Source organism: Copadichromis virginalis, linkage group LG1, assembly GCF_057382275.1.
Source record: "Copadichromis virginalis isolate Kocher_CV1m ecotype Utaka linkage group LG1, C_Virginalis_male_GT1.1, whole genome shotgun sequence".
NCBI lineage: Eukaryota > Metazoa > Chordata > Actinopteri > Cichliformes > Cichlidae > Copadichromis > Copadichromis virginalis.
The window spans coordinates 41,941,165-41,964,690 of NC_140618.1; the positions used below are offsets into that span (position 1 = coordinate 41,941,165).

Consider the following 23,526-nt stretch of genomic DNA (forward strand, 5'->3'; position numbering starts at 1 on the left):
AATGATGTGCTGGAAATATTAGAATTTCACACTCAATGGATGTGCTATAAGATATTGGGAAGAGGACAGAGAGTCATATTTACTTTGATCATTCATGTGAATCCCAACTGATGATGTAAATTTAGATACATTATATCATGCTTGGGTTGGTTTATATAGAATTTATTTCATAGCTTCAACACATTAATTAGAAACTGTAATGCAGTTTGCTGCAGACAATCTTGGTTAAATCTACTGAAGCCATTTCTGGTGTTAAAGAGTACATACGGTTCTGGGATATCTGCAACAGTTAACTGTCTTGGCAATCTTCAGTTTGAGTATTTGAGTTTCATATCAGTGAATTGTCAGTTGATAATTTCTAATTTCTTACATCTAAATGAATAAATACCTTTTTTTGTCTTTACTACAGTGACCACTGCTCCTTCTACAAACACACTGACCATGACTTCAGGTAAGTTTGCAAATGTCCAATATGGTTATTTTTTCTTCAGGTCTTCATGTAAATTTAAAACGATTTCTCAAAAAGAATTTGTAATTTATTAATTTATTAATTTTATAGCTAATGCATCCCACATTGGCCGAGTGTGCACAACTTGGGGATACTATCACTTCAAAACCTTTGATGGCGATTTCTTCCAGCTGAATTCGAGTTGTAACCATGTCCTTGCAATACAATGCAAGGACAGCTATGAAAACTTTAATATCCAGATGCGGCGGCGCTTAGTCAACAACATCCCCACAATCAGCAAAATCATCATGATGCTGGAAGGATCTGAGGTGGAGCTCTCTAACAACTCAGTGCTTGTCAATGGCAAGATGTAAGTTCGGGAAAGACCTATCAACTGTACTGACATTTTTCCAAGAATATTTCAGTAACTTTAACTACTATATATTCAGGGGGGTGCAGGAGTCAGAATCCAATATCAAACGTAGGTCCAATTGTATCTGTTTACATTTTCAGCATTGTACCATCTTAATATGAGATTTATTCTGCTTTAATGACAGCAGCACTCAACCTAAATGTAAGCATCCGCTGCAACCTGCAAATCTACAATATCCCTCCATAGGACACTATCTTGTCCTTTCAAATGCTCAAACAAAGCCCTAGCAATATTCTGTGGCAGTGGGGTTAGGGGTCTGTCTGGTCTGTTAATGACTGATTTGTATAACTAAAGAGCAGCAGTACAAGGGTAATGTGAATTTGTTTTAATTTTTACACTCATTTTTAAAATATCACTCTTTGTTTGCACCAGGGAATCTCTTCCATTCAGTAAATCAGGAGTGACCGTCAAGGGGACCGCATCTAGTATCTCTGTTGAAGCTAATCTGGGAATAAAGGCAATCTGGAACCTGGACGACTCCCTTGATGTATGAAGCCTTCTCTCACATACAAAAATAAATTATCTGACTGGCTGTTTATTGGAGATAAATTATCAGGATGTGAGGAGAGGGACGTCGCCTCCAAATATGCTCCTTCCGATTCTTATCTATATATGACCCCTTAGTTCTACAAGCTGTTTGTTCTGGTTTTCATCCTGCTATTCAGATGATCTCAGAATGCAGACAAATTGTCATGTGAATGTCCTACTTTAACCTTTTAATGGATTACAAGGAAAGAATGCCATATATTGGAGTTCAATTAATATTGTCCTGTCTTGTGATTTTGCCAGTTACCTATTGTGTAATTGATTATCTTCACAGATTGAAATAGATGAGAAATATCGGACTCAGACATGTGGACTGTGTGGAAACTTTGATGGCATATCCAATGAATTCCTGAATGATGGTAAGATAATTGTAATATTTCAGGAGGTAGTCTAATGTAGTCTGTAGTTATTATAACACAAACTGCAAATAACGTGCATGTACCCTGTAATTACGTGCAGTTTGCAGGCAACAAGTCAGGGTTTTGCAGATTTTTTTTTTTTTACAATTACACCGTACCCTGTACTTTCTGGGGAGCGGGGTGTATTGTGGAGTCGCTTAATCTCGTCTAACTTCTAGGTATTTTACAGGGAAAGAGGTGTAAATTGTACTGTAAGTAATTTTAAGAATCCTGCTAAGTAAATACTGAGTAAGTATTACTTACTCAGTAAGTACTGATTACATAACTAATTTTGTGCCTAATGGATGTTTCAGTATTCAACTCTTTATATATTACATATAAAATGATACATAGATAAACACTTTTCTTCATTTCTTATTTGAAATCATACATTGATATTTACAGTCATAGCATAGGCTCATCTGTGCCTATAATGATGGAAACAATGTGAGTTGTTTTCATTAAACTTTAATTAAAAACAAGGACATGAAACTATTCCTTAACCCTTAAAATATTAGCTTTAGAAATACATTAGCAGACAAAACAATACTTACACCCTGAAACACATGATATTTGCAAGTTTTTTTTCTTTGTGAACAAATGTCCAAAATGACCTCAGACTGTTAAAAATTAAAAGTGTGGACATGGCTTTTGTGTATAATATTTTACAAGACAGCAAGACAGATAGTGCAATAACTTCCTAAATATATATATTTTTAATGCATTGCACACACTGTACCTCAACAGTGATATGTGACAGGGTTGTCCTGTTCACACTGTCATACTTAAGTGTCTCTTGAACAGTTTCACAGCTTCTGGTGTCTTTTCATAATACATTTGTACCTGTGCATTAAGTGATCAAGGGCAGTCTCTAAAAGAAGAAAGACAAAATAAACACATTCAGTCTGTTTAAAGCTGCGTTGAAATGTCTGAGTATAGTTAAGGTCCAATTATTATCATTTTTTAAACAAAGCAAAGACATGTACATAAAGTTTTAGCATTTTACAAACAGGGGAAAAACATTGCAGACCATTAGCTAGGAAAACCACACCTACTGATAACGCCGCTGTTCTGCTTCACGGTTCTTTCCAGATCCTACAATGAAATAATCAGGAGGAAAACATTTTGAGAGAAAACCAAACAAGAAAATAAAATAAAACAAGAAAATCTTTTTTTTGGAAAGAGTGATTAGGGTGACATATAGGATAAGATAAGATAAACCTTTATTAGTCCCACACTTTTTGTTTGGTCATGGCAGAAAGGGGACAGTACAAAGTTACAGCAAAAAATAAGAAAAACAATAGCATGGAATAAGATAAAATAAAATAAAACAACATACTATATGAAATAAAATAAAATACTGTGTTGCATTGGGAAATTACACTAGTATTACATAAAAATATATATAAATGACATGGTTGTCATTTCTACACACCTAAAAATGAACACATAACCTTTTTGAAATAAAGTAAATAAACTAGGTGGAACATTTATTTTTATGCTTTTTATGCATTTATTTTAAGGTGTTGTTTGAATAAACTGTTCTTATAAATACAAAAACTGTAAATACACGTGAATGCCAATTTTTGTATATTTTTTATTGTATTTAGGTGACTAAAGAAAGACTAATAAAATAAGTATTAAGTATTGATTAACACATTTCCTACAGGTTACCCGCACTTTAGTCGCAGGTCTTACAGTCTATAATTGTGTCATTGTTTCCTGCAGAAAGAATGACTTGTTGCCTGCAAATTGCACGTAATTACAGGGTACTTAAGCCTTATTCGCAGACCGTGTTCTAAAATGTTCTAAAATGTTACTGTCTATCCACAATGTGGATGTGAGAAAACACAAGGGGGGAAAACGTTGCCCCACTCTCAAGTTGTGGAGATCAAGTATCCTTAAGCAAGATGGACATGCTCATAAGGCAGAGACGTTACACTTTGTGAGCATGGAATAAGCTGAGAGAGAGGAGAGAAATAGCCTTTTTTTGTCCCTTTTAATGATCTCTAGATTTGACAAGTCAGTCACTGTTCACCTTGCTTGTCCTGAGAGAACACCACTGGTTTCTTTTAATGTTAGCAGCAACTTTTCAAAAAAGTTCACAGTCATTCAGAAGTAAAGACAGGGAGGAGCTCCACTCTATGAAAGACTACAAAGGCAAATAGTTCAACAATTCTCTGTGCACAAATCACAGTCAACAATATTGAATAGTTGCGATCTTCAGCCCCTTTTCAAAAGCGTGCACACTGAAAAAAGGCATAATTGTGTAGCAGAAATGATTGCATAGGTTTTCAAAACCATTTGTCATTGACCACCATTAGTTGCTGCATCCATAAATGCAATTTTAAAGGATCCTGAAATGCTTCAGTTTGATGAAAAAAAAAAGTGAATTTCTTTTTGAAAAAATCTACATGGGGGTTAGTGCACATTGGAAACGTCTTAGCTTACACATCTACGAGGGCCCCTATAATACTGACTTATATTTATTAGATTTGGAGCAACATATACTGTCATTCAATTAGCATAATTTTCCCCATTTTTAAATAGCATAGTTCTGTACTGAAAGTCTAGATGCAGACCTGTGACCTTTTTGGTTCATTATGAAATAGAATACGTAATGAAGAAGCCCCCCAATAAGCTTCATGATCATTTTATTGTGACTGTGCTGTACTACAGGAACCCCAGTGTCTGTGGTGGACTATGCTGAGACCTGGAAGATAAATGGCCCCACAGAGTACTGTGAGGAGACTGACATCAACCCAGTCCCGAGCTGTGGTGATAAGGTGAGTCTTCACTATTTCTCATTTTCAACACTGTTAAATTAAATTCAGTTTTAATTATACAAAATCAATAGGTGCTTTATATTGTAAGTTTAAGAGCCTTCAGTAATATGGAGAAACTCCAATAATCAGATGACTGCCTGAGAGCAAGTACTTGGTGACAGTGAGAAGAAAAAGCTCCCTTTTTAACAGGAAGAAACCATTAGCAGGGTCAGTCATCCGGCCTCACCTCAGGGGTGAGGGGCAGAAGACGACATAAAGACACACTGTGTAAGAGGGCTCAGGGGGTTGGGTAGCGCATCTGTAACCGGAAGGTCGCCGGCTCAATCCCCATGCTCTCTGTCCTGGTCGTTGTGTCCTTGGGCAACACACTTTACCCTACCGCCTACTGGTGTTGGCCAGAGGGGTCGATGGCGCGATATGGCAGCTTCGCTTCTGTCAGTCTGCCCCAGGGCAGCTGTGGCTACAACTGTAGCTGCCTCCACCAGTGTATGAATGTGAGAGTGAATGAATAGTGGTATTGTAAAGCGCTTTGAGGGCCCCGAAAAGCGCTATATAAATGCAATCCATTATTATTATAAAAACATAATGGGTAAAAGAGGTGAATGCGGAAACAGTGTATCATGGAAAGCCACCAGCAGCCTAGGCCCAAAGCAGGATAGCAAAGGGAAGATTCAATTTTAACTTTGACTCTGGATTTAACAGGGAGCCAATGAAGATAAGCTGGTATTGGAGAAATATGTTATCTGATTCTTTAGAATCAGAATCAGAATCAGAATCAGAAAGGGTTTTATTGCCAAATGTTGAGCGGGTTTACAACATTAGGAAATTGCTGCGGTGCTTCAGTGCAAACATACTGTTATAAATACTGTTATAAATTAAGCTTAAATGGACATGAAAATAAAAATGAGAATAAGAATTAAAAGTGCTAAGTAGATAGATATATACATGATATATACATGAGTGCAGGTGGTGATCAGTGCCAAACATGGAATGATGCAGTCAACACAGCGTAGGGTCATGTGTTAGTGGTGGGAACAGTCATACGGTTATTGTTCATGTGTCCAACAGCAGAGGGGAAGAAACTGTTCTTATGGCGAGAGGTTCTGGTGCGAATGGACCGGAGCCTTTACCCTGTCAGAACTCTTACTGCACTGTGCGTGAACTAGTTTCTATCTGAATTGAGAAGCAGGAAATTAGAGGTCATTAAGTTCTTTATATCTTAAAGACATTCTTGTAGTTTAACTAATGCTATCTTCACTAAAACTGTTACTGTGATGACAAGTAGTTATACTATTTATACAGTCTACAGAAAACAACAAATAAACAACAAGGTTAAAGTGCCACTGTGAAACATTGCAACATGTTATATATACACCTGTGATTAAAAATACAAAGAAAAGTAAAAATGTAAAAGCAAAACAGTAGCAGTAATACAGAGACTATTTAATATTGCACTGCAGCTGCCTCAGACGTGCGGAGTATAGTAGTAAGAGTGTGTTTATTTAACCCTAACCCAGCAGACCTTCTCCCACAGACTAATTCAACCCACGAAATAATTTTTACAATCCTTCATAAACCTGTATAATAACTCTTCATTCTGTGCCAGGTGACAACATCTGTCAGGCATATGATAACACACAAATGTCTTTAATGCAGCTATTGTTCTTAGATTTATACTGTGTTATAATGCATTTATATTATTGATTTGCACTGATTTGCACTGCTCTCTTAATAGTATTATAGTATATAGTATATATATATATAGTATTATAGTACTCATACCCCTTAAACTCTTGGAAATGTTGTCACCTTACAACCACAAACCAAAATGTTTTCATTAAGATTTTCTGTGATAGACCAATACAGAGAATCTCATAATTGTGCAGTGGTATGGAAATGATGCACGGTTTTCAAAATTTTAAGCAAATTAAAATCTGAAAACTGTGACATGTTTGTGGTTGTAACAAAAATGTGAAAAAGTTCAAGGGGTATGAACACTTTTTCAACGCACTGTTATTGTAAACTCAAACAGATGTTACCTTGCTACCTTGAGGGTTCAAACTGTAGGCTTCTAAAAATGATTGGCAGTATGTATTTTTTTAACTGACTGACTTCTTTTTCAGCAATTCTGTGACCAGACTTTCTCCAGTGATCCCTTTGTTGATTGCCAAAACATTCTTGACGTGGAATCCTTTAGTAAAGCCTGTATGGTGGACACGTGCAACTCTACAGACAACACTACTTTTGTCCTCTGCAAAACACTTTCAGAGTTCTCCAGACAGTGCATCCATGCAGGTGGCAAACCCCAAGAATGGAGGAACGATACATTTTGCTGTAAGGGTGCAACATTTACAGTTCTGGGTCTCCATCATAGGCAGTGTTTTTTCCTTATACTTTGCAAAATTCTTTAATTGACATTGAAAAACTTTTGTCCACAGACAAGAAATGTCCATACAACATGGTGTTCTTGGAATGTAGCAGTTCATGTCCTGACAGCTGTTCCACCCCTCAGGCCAGCCAGACATGTGACAGCCATTGTCATGATGGCTGCAGCTGCCCTGCTGGTATATCCACACTCCTTTTGCACTCCATCTCTTGCTTTCTGTCTCTCAGAGAGAAAACAATTGCAAAGTATTCTGGGCAGTCGCAGCCAGGTTGTTCACACAAAACTAAAACTGCATAATTCGGATCTCAGATGTCGGAACTCGGGAGCCACGTCGCTCCTGAGTCAGCACATCCCTTTAATGAAGTCAGAAGATAAAAAAAAGCAGGGTTTGTTTTGCTTCTTGGATTGAGCCATTCATGCATCACTAGCAATATAGCATAATACCTCTTTTGTGCTTAAAAACACCATGGTATCACATTTATGATAGAACCTGATAAGCACTCTGTGTATGGATTATTTAGCAAGTCACAATTAGATACCAGTGGCAGTACAGATTAAAAGTTTCACCACTGTTTATGTTCACTGCCACCATCTTTGATTTTTAACTTAGGGTTGGTAGGGTTGCTCCAATTTTTTTATTTTTTTATTTCTTTGTTTTGAGTTTTTGGATTTTCTGAGTTGAGGTGGCATTCCAGATAAATATTCTGACTGGGAACTTGAAACACAATGTACCACACATATCCAACAGATAAAGATTGTTTTATGGTCCCACAATTGTGTCCATCGGCAGACACGATTTCAGTAGGACAGAGAGGGGAGAGAGTTTCGACCACACACTACTTTGCATTCTGCCAAATGTTGATTGGTTGACAAGTGGACCAGAAGAGAGAAAGGGATGACAACAGTAGAAAAAAACCAACACCCCCCCCCCCCCCCCCCCCTACATGTAGTGATATTTGAGACCTTTCCCAAATAGCAAAATTGGTATGGTCCCGATCTGGCCCACACAATTTGCTTACACTTGACCTACATACCACAAAGAATGACGGCCCTTTGGGGGCCCAGATCTGGCCTACACATGGGCCAGCACAAGGCCAGTTGCAGACACACTGGTGGCCCTTTGCTGGCCCATGTGTGGATGAGTAAACCCTCACTAGGTTTTGGATAAAGTGTAAACTCACAAATCTGTCAAACCTGCATTTGAAACGTCGGCTACCATAGTAGTATAGTATTGCAACATGGCATTTGGGTCTTCTAACTAAAATAGGAAAACAGAAACATAAGTAGTGCATCATTGCCAGACCTGGCCCACATCTGGTTGACATACTCCCTGCCATAACAACCATCGGTCAGAAGTGCCAGCTTGATGCCGGATCCCGGCCAGAGCTGTTTTCTATGGGCCTGGGCCACATAAACCAAACCATAATCGGGCCAGATATGGCATGCCATCACATAAAGAGTGACGTCGTTGCCAGACCTGGCGCACATCTGGTTGACATACACCCTGCCATGACACCACTCAGTCAGAAGTGCCAGCTTGATGCCGGATCCGGGCCAGGCCTGTTTTAAATAGATAAATATGAAGGCATGCTGGCTCGGACGTCGCCCGGATCAACAAGGTCCGCGTCAGGTGTTGAGGAACCAGGGCACCCTGACGAGAAGTGGGCTACTGGAACAAGAAGGCATCGGTGGGCAAGAGACGAAAACAGGGCGTTGTTGGAATGCTACTACGCAAGTAACCCTGGTGGAAGGGGTTACGTGAATAGGATGAGGGACCTATGGATATATATATATATATATGTATAAATATATATTTTTTGCGTCTCTTTCTCAGGGATGGTCTTTGATGATATTGGTAACAGCGGATGTATCGCAGTCTCTCAGTGTCCATGTCTGCACAACAACGAAATCTACAAGCCAGGAGAGTCCTACTCGCACCACTGTGGATCCTGGTAAAATGAATTTGTGCCACTTTGTTGCAGAGTTAAAAAAATGAAAATAAAACATTTTTATTGTGTATGTGATACTAGAAATGGTAAAGACATGAATCTAAGAGTACCTTTGATAGGATGATTAAGTGTTAAAGCCATTTCTATGTTACACAATTACAATCTCCCACAAAATTATTGTGTACGTCGGAGGTACTGCAAGTAAGAATGTTTTAGCAGTCTCCTCACATTTACAGTTTGTACATTTATGTGACAATTTTACCTTTTTAAAGTTTTACAAATGTTAGTGAGTTTATTTTAAGACATAGTAGAAAATGTAATGCAGTGTGTTACTAAAGCAGTTATATGAATATTTGACCATATTAATAATTTTTAATACATAAATGAAATGTGTGTGTGTCTTGACAGTGTATGTGAAAGCGGTCAGTGGAGTTGTACAGAGACAAACTGTCCAGGAATCTGTTCTGTCAAAGGAGGAGCTCATGTTAACACCTTTGATGGAAAAGTCTACACATTTCATGGCGATTGCTCCTATGTTCTAGCTAAGGTGATACTCACTGCTAGTCCTTCTCCACATACACATAACAGCAGCATCTTAAACCGGATGCACCATCAGAAAATAATATGCTAATATAATAATATGATTTGAGTACATACATGTGTAGTGTAATGTTTTTTTTTTTGGTGACTGATTACATGTTTTGTTTTGATGTGCTCTGCAGGACAGTAATGGTTTGTCCTACACTGTGCTGGTGGATCTGGTCAAGTGCGGGCTAAGTGACACAAAGACTTGCCTCAGAACTGTAACTTTGGCCTTAGGCAGCAATTCTGTGGTAAGCTGCAGGCATAAAAACATCATCATTACTCCTTGTGTCTGAAAAAAATCCAGATCTCACAAAATCTTGTGCTTTTTCTCACCAATAAGAATTTGCAAATCCTGGTGTGTCTAAAATGTGTCTTTCTGCAAAATGACAGGTTGTTAAAGTTCAGGCATCTGGGCAGGTCTATGTGAACCAGATTCATTCTCAGCTTCCACTGTTTACAGGTAAGTTATCTCACATTTCACTGTCCACATATAGTAAACACATCTTCTTAATATAATGATCATAGTCTATGTATGCACATTTTCCTCAGTAATAAATGTTTTTAAAAAAACACCCATTCATCCATCCGTTTTCTTCTGCCTCCTGCCTTCTTCTGACCCCGGGTTGAGGGTTTTCCAGCCTAAGCAGAGAAACCTAGGCCTCCTTCTCCCTATCCCCCTTCTCCAACCTATCTAAAGGAACGCCAAGGTGTTCCTGGGCCAGCAGACAAATGTAATCTCTCCAGTGTGCCTACCCCATCAGCCTCCTGCCAGTAGGGAGCCCAGCCACTCTTTGGAGAAAGCAAATTCTATCTGCAGTCACATTCTTTTGTTCACTACCCAAAGCTGGTGACTACGGGTGAGGGTAGGGACATAGATCAACCAGTAAATCGGCAGCTTTGCTTTCACACTAAGCTCTCTCTTCACCACGAAAGACCGGTGTACTGCAGCGGCAGCCCGCTTCGCTCTGCTTCCTCCAAAGTCCCCACAGGCTAACCTGTGGACACCTTCAGCTTGAAAGCTCCCTTTGCTCAGGTGTCTACAGTCTGGCTAAAGGATTACCACCATGACAGGCACCACCTCGCAGCTGCAACTTTTTGCAGCAGCCTCAACAATGGAGATGCTGAACATTGTTGATTCAGACTCAATGTTCTCAGCCTACCTTGGAAAGCTGCCACCTCACAGACAGAGCCTTCTGTCAGGCAGTCCCAACGCACCCTCACTATAGGTTTATTAGAAATCCAAGTACTTATATAATCATTTAATGCATTCTTTGTTTGCTTTTGTTTTATGTGACATTCAATTTGTCTTACTTGACAATTTATCACAGGTAAATTGAACGTGCTTGAACGTGACTTTCAATTTACATAAGCTAAGGGCCAGCAAAATTAGTATTTGCAAAAGAATTTTGTTCAACTCACTACAAAATATGTAATAAAGAATTGGAACAAAAGCACCACACTCATTAGTTGTATTTATTTATCTGCGTCATTGACGTTTGTATGTTTGTGTTTGAATTAATTGCTACATTTTTCATGTCTTCTGACCTCTACAGCTGATCTGAGAGTCTTTAAGCCATCTTCCTTCTACATCCTTGTAAGCACCACAGTGGGCATACAACTGATGATTCAGCTGTCTCCCATAATGCAGCTGTTCATTTCAGCTGACAGGTCCCTCACAGGAACCACCTCTGGTATGTCTCCACATTATTGTTAGTGTCTGGAACGTCTGGAATCTGTGTAACTGTGGAACTTCTTATTTGAAAGGTTTATGTGGAAACTTCAACGACATCATGAGTGACGACTTTAGAGTGACAAGTGGGCTGGTGGAAGGCACTGCTGCTGCATTTGCAAATGCATGGAAAACCAGAGCCAGCTGCCCAGACATTATATCACATTTTGGAGACCCTTGTAACAACAACATCCTCACAGGTACAGATAAAACTCCTGTATTATTATGTTTTATCTTATAAAAGTTATTATGTTATATGAAAAATACCATACTTCCTTGCTGTTTTTCACGATTTTATTGAACAACAGATGATATATAACAAGTTTAATTCTGAATGTTTCTGTGTTTTAGAGAAACATGCTGATTTCTGGTGCTCCAAATTAACTGATCCCGAGGGAGTATTTGCTCCCTGCCACGCTGTTGTTAGCCCCAGCACATATAAAGATGTAGGTCTGTACATGCAAAGTTTTAATGAGAACTTTGCAGCTGAACTCTTGTTAATCGTTTCATGAATACTCTTTTGACAGAACTGTATGTATGACACCTGTAACTGTGAAAAAAGTGAGGACTGCATGTGTGCTGCAGTTTCCTCATATGTCTATGCCTGCTCAGCAGCAGGAGTCCACATCAGTGGCTGGAGGAAAACCATCTGTGGTAAGTAAAACACTAAGCATCCTTGAAAAGAGAAACACGGGTTCAAACAACAAATTTATCTGAACATGTTCTCTTTCAACTGCTGCTGTGTCCACAGGCATGATTTTACATTCAAAACATAGGACCATTTGTCTTCTTCTTCTTGACATGATGTGCCAATGCTCGCTGAAGCACATTGTGTTTTTAGTGAGGGGGTTTTCTCGACAACAGGACTGAACCCTTTTGTTTTTAGATTGGCCCCACAACCCAATTTTTAATTCAATTTAATTCAATTCAGTTTTATATTGTAAGTGCCAAATCACAACAAGAGTCACCTCAAGTGCTTTTTATTGTAAGGTAGACCGGATTGGAAATGAAAATCCTACAATAATACAACAGAGGACAAAATAACAATCACACGACCCCCTATGGGCAAATGCTTTGGCGACAGTGGGAGGGAAAAACTCCCTTTTAATAGGAAGAAACCTCCAACAGAACCAGGGTCAGGGAGGGGCGGGGCCATCCGCCGTGACTGGCTGAGGTGAGGTGAGGAAGACCGGACAAAAGACATGCTGTGGTAGAGCAGCAGAGATTGATGATTACTAATGATTAAATGCGGAGAGACCCACTGTCATGTCGAAGAAGTCCTTGGTCCTTATTTTTAAAAAAGTATTATGATATGAGTTCTGGTTTTGTATTTGGAAGCAGTTTATCGACAGGTTCAAAAAGGGAAATTTAACAGCAATTTCCCACAGACTGATTCTATACCAGCAATCAATGTATGAGAATAATAGGTCATTCTGATTTGTTGATTACACTTTAGGTCTATTTTTCATTTGTGGATTCGAATTTCATGAAATTTGAATGAGCTCTTCATTGACTGGATCATTAGAAATTTTTTAAAACTTACTTTAATCAGTCCTTGTCTTTAAATTTTTGTTTAAATATCATTTCAAGCACATCAAATAAAGAGCTTTTTAAAAAATAAAAACCCTCAAACATGTGAAAATATGCTGGCTTTTCATTTAAGATCCTTGAGTCTAATCATTAAGTCATCTACAGTTTTTTTAAATTCACTTCTTAAATGTAATAATGCAATGTATCAGTTTTCGCATCAATTTCAGATAAACATTCATTATTTGTCAGCTTATTTGGATATATTCTTCAGCTTTCAGCTCATCTAAAAACGGTCAGCCTGCCAGCTTCAACGATTTCAGCAAAGATTGAGCAGTTACAACAATTCAACTCAAACAATTCAGTTTTCAGCATTCATACTGCAATTGGAGTACACTTGTATGTAAAATAATCGAATAATCTGTGCTAAATCAACAACGTTAGTGCTAAACTCACAGGAATATTGTACCTCGATGACCATGACAATTAAATGTGTCAGAGCCCCTGTAAATTAAAGTCAGCAGCAGCAGTCACAATTTGAGGAAACTCTAAATTATTTGGGTTAATATAAATGTTATTATTACCATCACATTGTCAGCATGGGTCAGCTGCTGACACCATGTCTGTGTTATGGTGTTAACCCACCAGACATCTTTCCATGCCATTCGTACTACATGAACAGTTCTTGTCTCCAGTACCACAGCTATGGCACATATTTTGGTATCTATTTTAAATAATGGCAGAAGTAGCAGGTCATTTGAATACAACAAATCTTACTAAATCATCTGTGTTTGATTCATTTTTGCAACATTTGAATTGAATTAAATTGAACTGAACTGTTGGCTCATTGTATAAACATCTCATATCTCTCATAACAGAGACATTCAGCACATCATGTGCAGCAGAAACTGTGTATAACTACAACATGACCAGCTGTGGGCGTACCTGCCGTTCCCTCGGCCAGACTGACTACTCTTGTCAGGTCAACTTCACCACAGTGGATGGCTGTGGCTGTTCTGAAGGAACTTACATGAATGAGGAAGGCCAGTGTGTAGCCCGTGAAAGCTGTCCCTGCTATGCTGAAGGCATTATTGTTCCTCCTGGACAGACTATCAGTAAAGATGGCAGCACATGGTAAATAACGCCAACTAATTTTTCTTAATTCATGCTGAATCATTCAGGTAAGGAAATTTTCAAAGGTTGATTCTGTTCTTCTGGACATGTTTTCAGTGGAAGAAATATTTTGTCACTCATCCGAGTAACTTCTTCAGTCTCAGCTGACTGCAGGTTTAGCAATGTTTGCTACTTTTAGTCATAATGCAAATGTGCTATTTATGTTTTTTCCAGTCCCCAACTCTCTATGGATAGTACTCATGGCCATGGTCATGAGATTTTGCATCATAATGACCATGAAATTGACCAACTGACCATTCTTAATCAGCGGTGCTAGAACAGAATCAACTTTCTTGGATTTTTATGTTTACCATCACCAACCTAAAATGTTCATTTGCTAAAGTTAATTTGCTGTAAAAACAAAGTGAAGCTCAGCTAATAGATTTGTATTCACTCAATATGACACGTGTTAATGGCAGGGACGTGTTTGCTCCGAACAAAACAGGAGGATTAAACGAATATTGAACTGGGGAACACAGGATGCTGGAAGCCGTATTCTGTATATATACCAACTACAAAGCATTGACTTGCAAGTTAGAGGAAAAATGTTGTTCCATTCTATAAATTCATGTTGTGAATGCACCAGTACAACTAGGATGTTTTTTGCCCATGAACATTTTAAATAACAAAAAGAATAATAAGAAACTACACGGTTAAAGAATGACTGAGGATATTATGTCATATAAAAGTATTTCTCATGTTCCCTCATAATTGTTCTCACAGTGTCTGCAGACAAGGCATTCTCAGCTGCTCTGGAGGAACACAGCTACTAAGTAGGCACCGTAATTAACATTATGCACACAGATTAAATGCTATTGTCGTTAATTTGTTTGATAAAATTAGTAGCCAAACATCTTCAGTTCTCTTTCATATTATGAAGTTTTCACTCAGTGAACTGTAAATAAATTCACAATGACAATAAAACTATGAATGTGAAGCTGTTATATTTTGTTCCCAGGTTTACCATTAGGTTCACCACAATGCGAATATCCCATGGTGTACTTTGACTGCTCCACTGCTCAACCTGGGGCTACTGGCACTGAATGTCAAAAGAGCTGCAGCACCGCTGACATGGCTTGTGTAAGTACAGCACAGTTGTGCCAGTTTGGCTGTGTGCTTAAATGTGCAGTACACGCACAGGTCTTGCTTGACTTACTCTCTCCTTTCATTTTTCACTCTGGTTGGATACAGATCCACACAGGCTGTACATCAGGCTGCATATGCCCAGATGGGCTGTTGTCAGATGGAGCAGGAGGCTGCGTCAATGAGACCAGCTGTCCATGTGTGCACAATGGACAAGTCTACCAGCCTGGAGAGACACTGACAGTGGATTGCAATACCTGGTTTGTACATTTCTTTACAAGCATACAAAGATGTATATTTAAATATTCAACAGCAGTATATAGGTTATAAGAAGAATTTATACATATTTCCACTACAATAAAGAACGTCAGTTAAATAGGTGACTTGTTTCTCATAGTACTTGTTGGAGACACAGCCGCCACTGCTGCCAAGGCTCACGTGTCAGAGCAGGTTTTCTACCAATCAAAATATCTGGAGATCAATCCAATCAAAGAATCTTTGGGAAAAAACCCAAAGTTGCCCCCAGTGCATTCAGCTGAGGGTGTGTTAAATGAGTTTGGATATAAATAAAAAGCACTGCATGAATGTTTGTGTGATAAGGCAATGCAAGACTGAAAAAGTAAGTTGTACTAAAATAACAGCTGGAGAAACATTTTGCAATTAGGTAGTTTAATTGGCAACATGTCACTAACATGCTTAAAATGAATAATAAGAAACTACAAAAGTGGAAAACTGTTCTGTTGTCTGATAAATCAAAACTTCCAATTCTTTTGTTTTCCACAAAATAAAATGGCTACTGTCTTCTTCACACTAGAGGCAACTAAGTTATCAGGACTCAGTCCAAATGCCTTCATCTCTTAAAAAACAAAAAAACAAAAAGATGTCTTTTTCAGCAAGACCTTGCATATTTCAGCAAAACAATGCTAAACCTTATACTGCATCTGGAACAACAGTATAGCTCTGTAGTAGGAGGCTCTGGCTACGGGTCTAGCCTGCGTGCATTCCAGAAATTACACTTGAAAACATGAATGAAAAATATGACAAAGAAAATCCAAGATTGTTGAACTGCTAGAATTCAATATCAGACATTCGTCCTCCAAAAGTCCAAGGGATGGTCTTGGTTCCCAGACATTTGCAAATTGCTTTTAAAAGAAGAGGGGATGGATGATACACAGTAGTAAACAACACTCTGTCCAAGCTTTTGTGCAACGTGTTGCTGCCATCAAATTTAAAATGACCTTTTCATTTATTCAAACATTTCATGTTTTCTATGGTCTACTGTGAAAAAGGTATGACTTTCTGAGATTTGCAAATCATTTTTATTTACATTTTATTTACGTTTGCAAGGTGTCCCAACTTTTTGGGAGTTGGGTTTCTATTATAAAACTTGTTTACTAAATAAAAACGTCACTATATTTTCACTATTCAGCTATATTTGCTGTTATGTCTCTACTAATTTTGTCATTGCACTTATACTTGTTTGGCCAATACAAGTGAGAAGTTTCCCCCCATCTTGTAAAATAACACTAATTCAGGAATAATCAGGGTTTAAATGATACAATTTGGCAGTGTTTTCACCAAATACACTGTACTTTTCAAATGTTTGAATAGAAAAAGTTGTTTTAATTATATTTGTAAAAACATAAAGGTAGGTAGTTAATTAATCACCAGCGGGTTTTTTTGTGGGTTTCTTTTTTTTTTTTTGTATTTTGTATTCTTGATTACACAGATATTACAAATATTTTGAAATTAATTTAATAGTTTTTGTCGGCTGTATGTGTTTCTCCCCAGTTCCTGCAGTGGAAGGAAGTTCACATGTACCAACGAGACGTGTGATGCTGTTTGTGGAATCTATGGAGATGGTCACTACGTCACCTTTGACGATAAGAGGTTCGACTTCAGTGGACAGTGCGAATACACACTTCTACAAGTAAGGTTGCTAAAAGTTAAAAATGAAAACTTTGTAGCCTTGGTAGATTTGGCAACACACTGTTGTACCATCTTTCTTCTGCAGCTCTTCATTGTAAAGCTCACTCTGGCTACTGTTTCTTGTATATTACTTTACCAGAACAGAAAGAGGCACATCAACATTTTTATCAGTAAATCGATTTTATGCAACTCTTAAGGATTCTAACTTTAACACTGGTATCCAGTAATTGCATGCACTGTGCTTTGCTCAGGACTTCTGTGGCACCTATAATGGCAATGGAAGCTTCAGAATTATTACTGAAAATGTTCCATGTGGAACAACAGGAACCACCTGTTCTAAGACCATCAAGATCTTCTTGGGGGTAAACACAAAATCCTTCAGTTGTGCTCATTTTCAAAAATAATGACTGCAAAATGTAGAGTGAATGTAGAGTAAAATGTTTTAAGAACTCTTCACCAACAATATTAAAATTGCACAATTAATACTAGAAAAAGAAACTACAGAATCAATTAAAGGTTGTATAATTTAACTGTTTTTAGATTCAATTTTTTGAAATCTTTTGAAAAAACAAAAGAGCTTTCAGCTTTTCAGGTTTGTTGCACATATATGGTTTCCAGGTAGCTTAAATTCTACAAAAATAAAATTCCTGTTTTATTCATTGCTGCTGTAACCCACAGGATAATGAATTCCAGCTTAAAGATGACAATTTACAAGTGGTAAAGGGCACTATCCAGGCGCTTCAGGTACAAAAAATGGGCATTTACATAGTGGTGACAATCAAGCCTGGACTTGTTCTCATGTGGGACCAGAAGACCAGTCTTTTCATTACAATCAGTCCACAGTTCCAGGTAAAAGAAATAACTTCTGCACATCTGGATTGACAGTTACTTCTTTTTACTGTTGAAGTATAATTGCTTAAGAAAGTTAATATTAAGAATTTCACAATAACAGAAATTTAGTAGTCAGTACAAATAGAAATACAATTACACAATTATTGATACTCATACGTATTAATAATTGTGATATCACTGTAATTAAAAAAAAGCATTAAAACGAGGGCTTTAATTTGTACCACTGCTTCCTTTCCTCTTAGGGTCAGGTCTGTGGTCTGTGTGGAAACTATGATGGTAACAGTAAGAATGACTTCACCACACGCTCCCAGGAAATAGTAGCAGATGTTCTACAATTTGGTAACAGCTGGAAAGTTTCATCTAGTTGCCCCAGTGCAGAGCTAATCAGTGATCCCTGTTCCTCAAATCGCTACCGGGCAGCCTGGTCTCAAAAACAGTGCAGTATCATCACAAGTGTCACCTTCCAGAGCTGTCATTCAAAGGTCAGTATGTTTGGTGGTAGCAAATATACAGAAATGGATTCACACACACAAAAATGCACAAAAGAATATGCACTTTAATTTCCCCTATGAGCTCTTTGTTCTTTTATCTTAATGTCTGGCATTTAGGAATGTTTACCTAATAGACACGATATGTGATATCCATCCGCCCATGCATTCTCTTCCACTTATCTATTCAAGGTCGTGGGGGGCCTGGAACCTACCCCACCTATCACCAGTTAACCTAATCCCACTAATTACATGTCTTTAGACTGTGGGAATAATCCAGAGTAGTGGGCGATAACTTAAACCTGCGTATGTCTACATAAAGGTAGTGTTGGAGCACATTGTGGTACCACACCCTCAGGATTTGGGCAGAAAGTTGTGTGTTGCTATAAAAATGGTGAGAAAAGGTGTAAATCTTTCCTACAAAGAAATTAAGATGCCAAGTGTCCTTCATCTTCAAAAGGCAATCAGAAACAGGGGAAAAGTCTACTAGAACCAAAACCTCAACAGAGTCAGAAGACAAGTTTCTGAGCTAGAAGCAGAGCTTAATTGTGGTCATAGTAAGCAAGCCTCAACTTCAACTGACAGGTCAAGTTCAGAGATGGGCAGTAACGCGTTACTGTAATCTGATTACTTTTTTCAAGTAACGAGTAAAGTAAGGGATTACTATTGCAAAAACGGTAATTAGATTACCGTTACTTTCCCGTAGGAACGCTGCGTTACTGCGTTACTAAAACCGTGATTTTTTGCAAGAATGTCTCACGACAGTGACGTAAGCGAGTGCGACGTTCGTGACAACAGCTGTGTGCAGATCAACAATGGATAATATATCGAGTGCAGAGAGAGTATGAGCGTGCAGCGTTTAAAGCGTGGAAGTACTGACCTTACTTTGAGTTTGATTCCATAAAAAGTGACAAAAACATTAGTGTCCGCTGTGCGTGGGAAGAAAACTTCTTTTTACAGCGAAAAAAACCCCTAAACTTCCAAGCAAACACCGAGTAGCTACGACGTAATGGGAAACTCACAGAGAAACTCGCGGATTCTTCCACTGACCGCGGCACACCTGCACCAGGGTAAACCTCCGCCTACCCCACTCCTGCTTTACAGGTGAAAATAGAGCAACAGGACCGCTGAGTCTTTGACTTTATTTATTTTCTGCTGTGTTTTACTTGCATCTATTTGAAAGAGTGAGTGTAAACACAAAAAATATTTTATTTTATGTGCTGGAATGTGCAGAAAATAGGTTTAAATGTTAAACTAATTTATTCAAGTCAGAGAATGTTGCATATAATTAAATTTTTTTCTTGATGCATAAAGTTAAAAGATTAAAACTGATAAAACAAGTTTTAAAAAGAGACTTTTTCATTTGATTACATTTTGTATGATGGATTATGCAGAAAAAGTAGAATTGGGCTGAAAGATCTATCACTTTATCACCTACTCAGGTTGTAAATCGTGTTTTTAAAAAGTAACTAAGTAACTAAGTAATTAATTACTTTTGAAAATAAGTAATCAGTAAAGTAACAGGATTACTTTTTTGGGGAAGTAATCAGTAATTAGTTACTGATTACTTTTTTCAAGTAATTGACCAACACTGGTCAAGTTGCAGCAACAGAACCAATGCTAAGATTTCAGAATAAGAAAAAGAGGTTTAAAGAGGTTTACCTGAGCTGTGAAACATTGCCAATGGACTAATGAAAACTGGAAGAAGGTGTTATGGAGTAATGAATCAAAATCCGAAGTCTATGATCTTTGTACAGTATTGAGGAGGCAAAAGGACAGTTCCTCAATCTGTACCCCTGAATACATTGTGGTTAAAAATGGATTGCATGATTCTTTTTTAACTTGAATTGTTTATTTGTTCTATGCTTACAGAGTAAAAGGAATAATTGAACTGTCTGAATTTCAATAAAAAAACTGGAAGAATTGGGGTTCTGTGAAACTGACTGGTAGTGTATTACTGTATGTGTTCTAGGTTGACCCTGGTCCATATTTTGATTCCTGTGTGAGAGACTCCTGTGCTTGTGACACTGGTGGGGACTGCGAATGTCTCTGTACTGCGGTGGCTGCATATGCTAAAGCCTGTAATGAAGCTGGGACCTGCATTGCATGGAGGACTCCAAAGTTTTGTCGTAAGTCTGATTAATGTAATTCAATTCAATTCAATTCAACTTTATTTATATAGCGCCAAATCACAACAACAGTCGCCTCAAGGCGCTTTATATTGTACAGTAGATCGTACAATAATAGATACAGAGAAAAACCCAACAATCTTATGACCCCCTATGAGCAAGCACTTTGGTGACAGTGGGAAGGAAAAACATCATCAATGCTCTACAAGTCTAATAAGCAATGGTTTTGTTTCTTGCAGCTATTTTCTGTGACTACTATAATTCACCTGGTGAATGTGAGTGGCACTATAAGCCTTGTGGAGCTAATTGCATGAAAACATGTAGGAATCCATCTGGAAACTGCTCGTCACTCATCACCAACCTGGAAGGTACATTAGGCACAGTATTGATATGCCACTTTGTGGACTCTTTATTTTTGTTTTAAATGTGGAGCTTAAGTCAACAGAACAACAGACCGTATCCCTGCCTATGACACAGTGGTTCACAAGCTTTTTACATCATTCCCCACATGGCAGGAAGGAATATTTTCACATCCCATCTAAACAAAACAATGACAGAAAAGCCTACCTGCAACTGTATTTAGATAATGAACTCATTCACAATGAATCCTTCAGTAATTTTTGTTTTAAACAAGCAACTTTCATTTCAAACAACTATTTGTAACTTTTGTCACGAGACAGCTTCCTTAGTCTACACCACTTCTTCAAAAAAGCAACAAGTTAAACAGAATGTGAACATTGCCAAACATGGAAAAATACAGTCCAGTCTTAGTCTTATAAAAAAGAAATCCAGAGACTTGTGAACAGAGATGAAAAATATATAATTTAGTGAGGGTTCAATACTATTCACTCTTAGTGGCTGTAGTAAGCCTGTTTTTGACTGCAGAGCTGTGGCAGGGCGTGGTCTGCGGCATGGCTGCGGGGGAGGCGGATGTATATGAGCAGCAATCACACCTTGCTGGTGTTCCGGCTTAAAACAGAATGAACTAAGTCCTTTTGTGGTTGTGGTTGTTGTTGTTGTTGTTGTTGTTGTTGTGTGTAGGCTGTAGCTGAAAAGCTGCAGCCACGTGCGTAAGTCAACAGCTGCAATAAAGAAGTGTACTGAAAAGTGTGAACATGTCTGTCCCGCATCGTTTACCCAGGATTGGAGCATGATAGGTGAAGGAGAGGCAAATTGTGAAATGTTTACAAAAAAGCTTTGCATGTATTGTACTTGTAAATTTACTCAAGTTAACCACTATTTTAAAACATCGTAGGCTGCTATCCACAGTGTCCCCCGAACCAACCCTACTTTGATGAAGACACTATGAAGTGCGTTTCCGGGGACCAGTGTGGATGCTATGATGACCAAGGCAACCATTACAACATTGGTGAAAAGGTTCCATCAGAGAACTGCTACACCTGGTATGTCTCACACAAGATTCATCATCCCATCCATTTTAGCACACAGTACATAATGATGCACGTAGAATTCAACATGTGGTCTTTTGATGTAAGTATATAAAATATAATACACGGTGCCATTAAAAAGTATTTGCCCACTTTCCGATTCCTTTTACTGGAGTCTTTCACATAACTTTAGGGACAAACTGTTTGTGTGAAACAAATATCCTCTATACTCCCGGGAAGGTTCACTGCTGGTTCAAGTTTTCATTGTGTATGGATAAGGGCTGTCATAGTGGCTTTGTAACCCTTTTTAGAATTGTATATGATAAAGTTGTTTCTCAGGTAATTCTTCAGATTTTGGCCTGATGAATCACTTTTTAAGATCATTTAACCTGCTGCACTTTGACAGGGGCAAAGGACTAGGTAAATGTAAATATTTTATTACTCTATTATTTCAATGATCTGAAAAAAAGGAAGTAGAAAGAAGGCAAAAACTTTCTCATGGCACTGTATGTGAAATATACAGTTATTGAGAAGTAAATGTGATGTTTAACATGCCACAGTGAGTGTATAACCAGACACAAATGAAATAACCACAACGTTGTTTTCTTTCAAGCTTATGTACAATGTCGGGGATACAATGTAACTACAGTGTTAACTGTAAGTATACTATAAGCTTGTAAAGCTATGCTATAAATCTATTGCTTGGCAAATTGAAAAAAACATTTATTTTCAAATTTAATTTATTATATATAATATAATAAATGTATATGAATTAATTTGTATTTACAAAAAGACAAAATGTTTTACTTGTAGATTGTACATGCATCATTAATGGAAAAATGTACAACTATGGGGACAATATCTACAACACAACTGATGGCCTAGGAAACTGCATCACAGCTGAGTGTGCAGAGAATGGAATTGTAACAAGGAGCATATACCCCTGCTTTATTACCACAACAGCTGGGCCAACAACAACTCCATTTACGTTTAGTACAATACTAAACACCACTTCAGGTATTAAACTGATGATTTCTCAAAGATATAGATAGAGTATTGAGAAATATTGAGAAAATTGAATTGTATTATAGAAGTATATGCATGTTTTAATGTCATGTCATTGTATTTTGTCACAGTTATTAGTACTACATCTCCATTAAATACTACATTTGAATTTGAAACCACATCGGCAAAACTGACCAAACCAGAAATAACAGAAATTACATCTGGGCCTTTCACTACCACTGAAGGAACAGCTACAACACCTGCAGAGACAACAGCATTTGAATCCACAACAGCCACAGTTATGACAACAAAAACACCAAAAATAGTCACATCGGGACCAACAACATCCTCTACCACAGCTGTTGTTGAAACCACGACCACAAGTCCACATGTTGAAACAACAGGTCAAGGATCCACCACGGTTACATCAAAACCATCTGTGAGTACTGAAATTACATCTGGGCCTTTCACTACCACTGAAGGAACAGCTACAACACCCACAGAGACAACAGCATTTGAATCCACAACAGCCACAGTTATGACAACAAAAACACCAAAAATAGTCACATCGGGACCAACAACATCCTCTACCACAGCTGTTGTTGAAACCACGACCACAAGTCCACATGTTGAAACAACAGGTCAAGGATCCACCACGGTTACATCAAAACCATCTGTGAGTACTGAAATTA

At 38.0% G+C, this 23,526-nt stretch overlaps 1 protein-coding gene across 1 annotated transcript in view; it reads left to right on the forward strand.

Moving 5' to 3' along the window:
* Nucleotides 1-441: 441 nt before the first annotated feature.
* LOC146719337 (uncharacterized) overlaps nt 442-23,526 on the forward strand; it is a 53,293-nt gene continuing 30,208 nt past the window's right edge. The window contains exons 1-28 of the mRNA XM_085462125.1: nt 442-451; nt 560-818; nt 1,254-1,368; nt 1,702-1,786; nt 4,505-4,611; nt 6,735-6,945; nt 7,050-7,175; nt 8,832-8,949; nt 9,355-9,493; nt 9,669-9,779; nt 9,922-9,991; nt 11,085-11,222; nt 11,296-11,460; nt 11,612-11,706; nt 11,788-11,914; nt 13,666-13,921; nt 14,684-14,733; nt 14,931-15,040; nt 15,152-15,303; nt 16,835-16,973; nt 17,224-17,334; nt 17,651-17,821; nt 18,067-18,306; nt 20,285-20,441; nt 20,681-20,809; nt 21,697-21,844; nt 22,443-22,486; nt 22,643-22,822. Coding sequence (XP_085318251.1) covers nt 442-451; nt 560-818; nt 1,254-1,368; nt 1,702-1,786; nt 4,505-4,611; nt 6,735-6,945; nt 7,050-7,175; nt 8,832-8,949; nt 9,355-9,493; nt 9,669-9,779; nt 9,922-9,991; nt 11,085-11,222; nt 11,296-11,460; nt 11,612-11,706; nt 11,788-11,914; nt 13,666-13,921; nt 14,684-14,733; nt 14,931-15,040; nt 15,152-15,303; nt 16,835-16,973; nt 17,224-17,334; nt 17,651-17,821; nt 18,067-18,306; nt 20,285-20,441; nt 20,681-20,809; nt 21,697-21,844; nt 22,443-22,486; nt 22,643-22,822 — 3,763 coding nt within the window. The remainder of the gene's footprint in view (nt 452-559; nt 819-1,253; nt 1,369-1,701; nt 1,787-4,504; nt 4,612-6,734; nt 6,946-7,049; nt 7,176-8,831; nt 8,950-9,354; nt 9,494-9,668; nt 9,780-9,921; nt 9,992-11,084; nt 11,223-11,295; nt 11,461-11,611; nt 11,707-11,787; nt 11,915-13,665; nt 13,922-14,683; nt 14,734-14,930; nt 15,041-15,151; nt 15,304-16,834; nt 16,974-17,223; nt 17,335-17,650; nt 17,822-18,066; nt 18,307-20,284; nt 20,442-20,680; nt 20,810-21,696; nt 21,845-22,442; nt 22,487-22,642; nt 22,823-23,526) is intronic.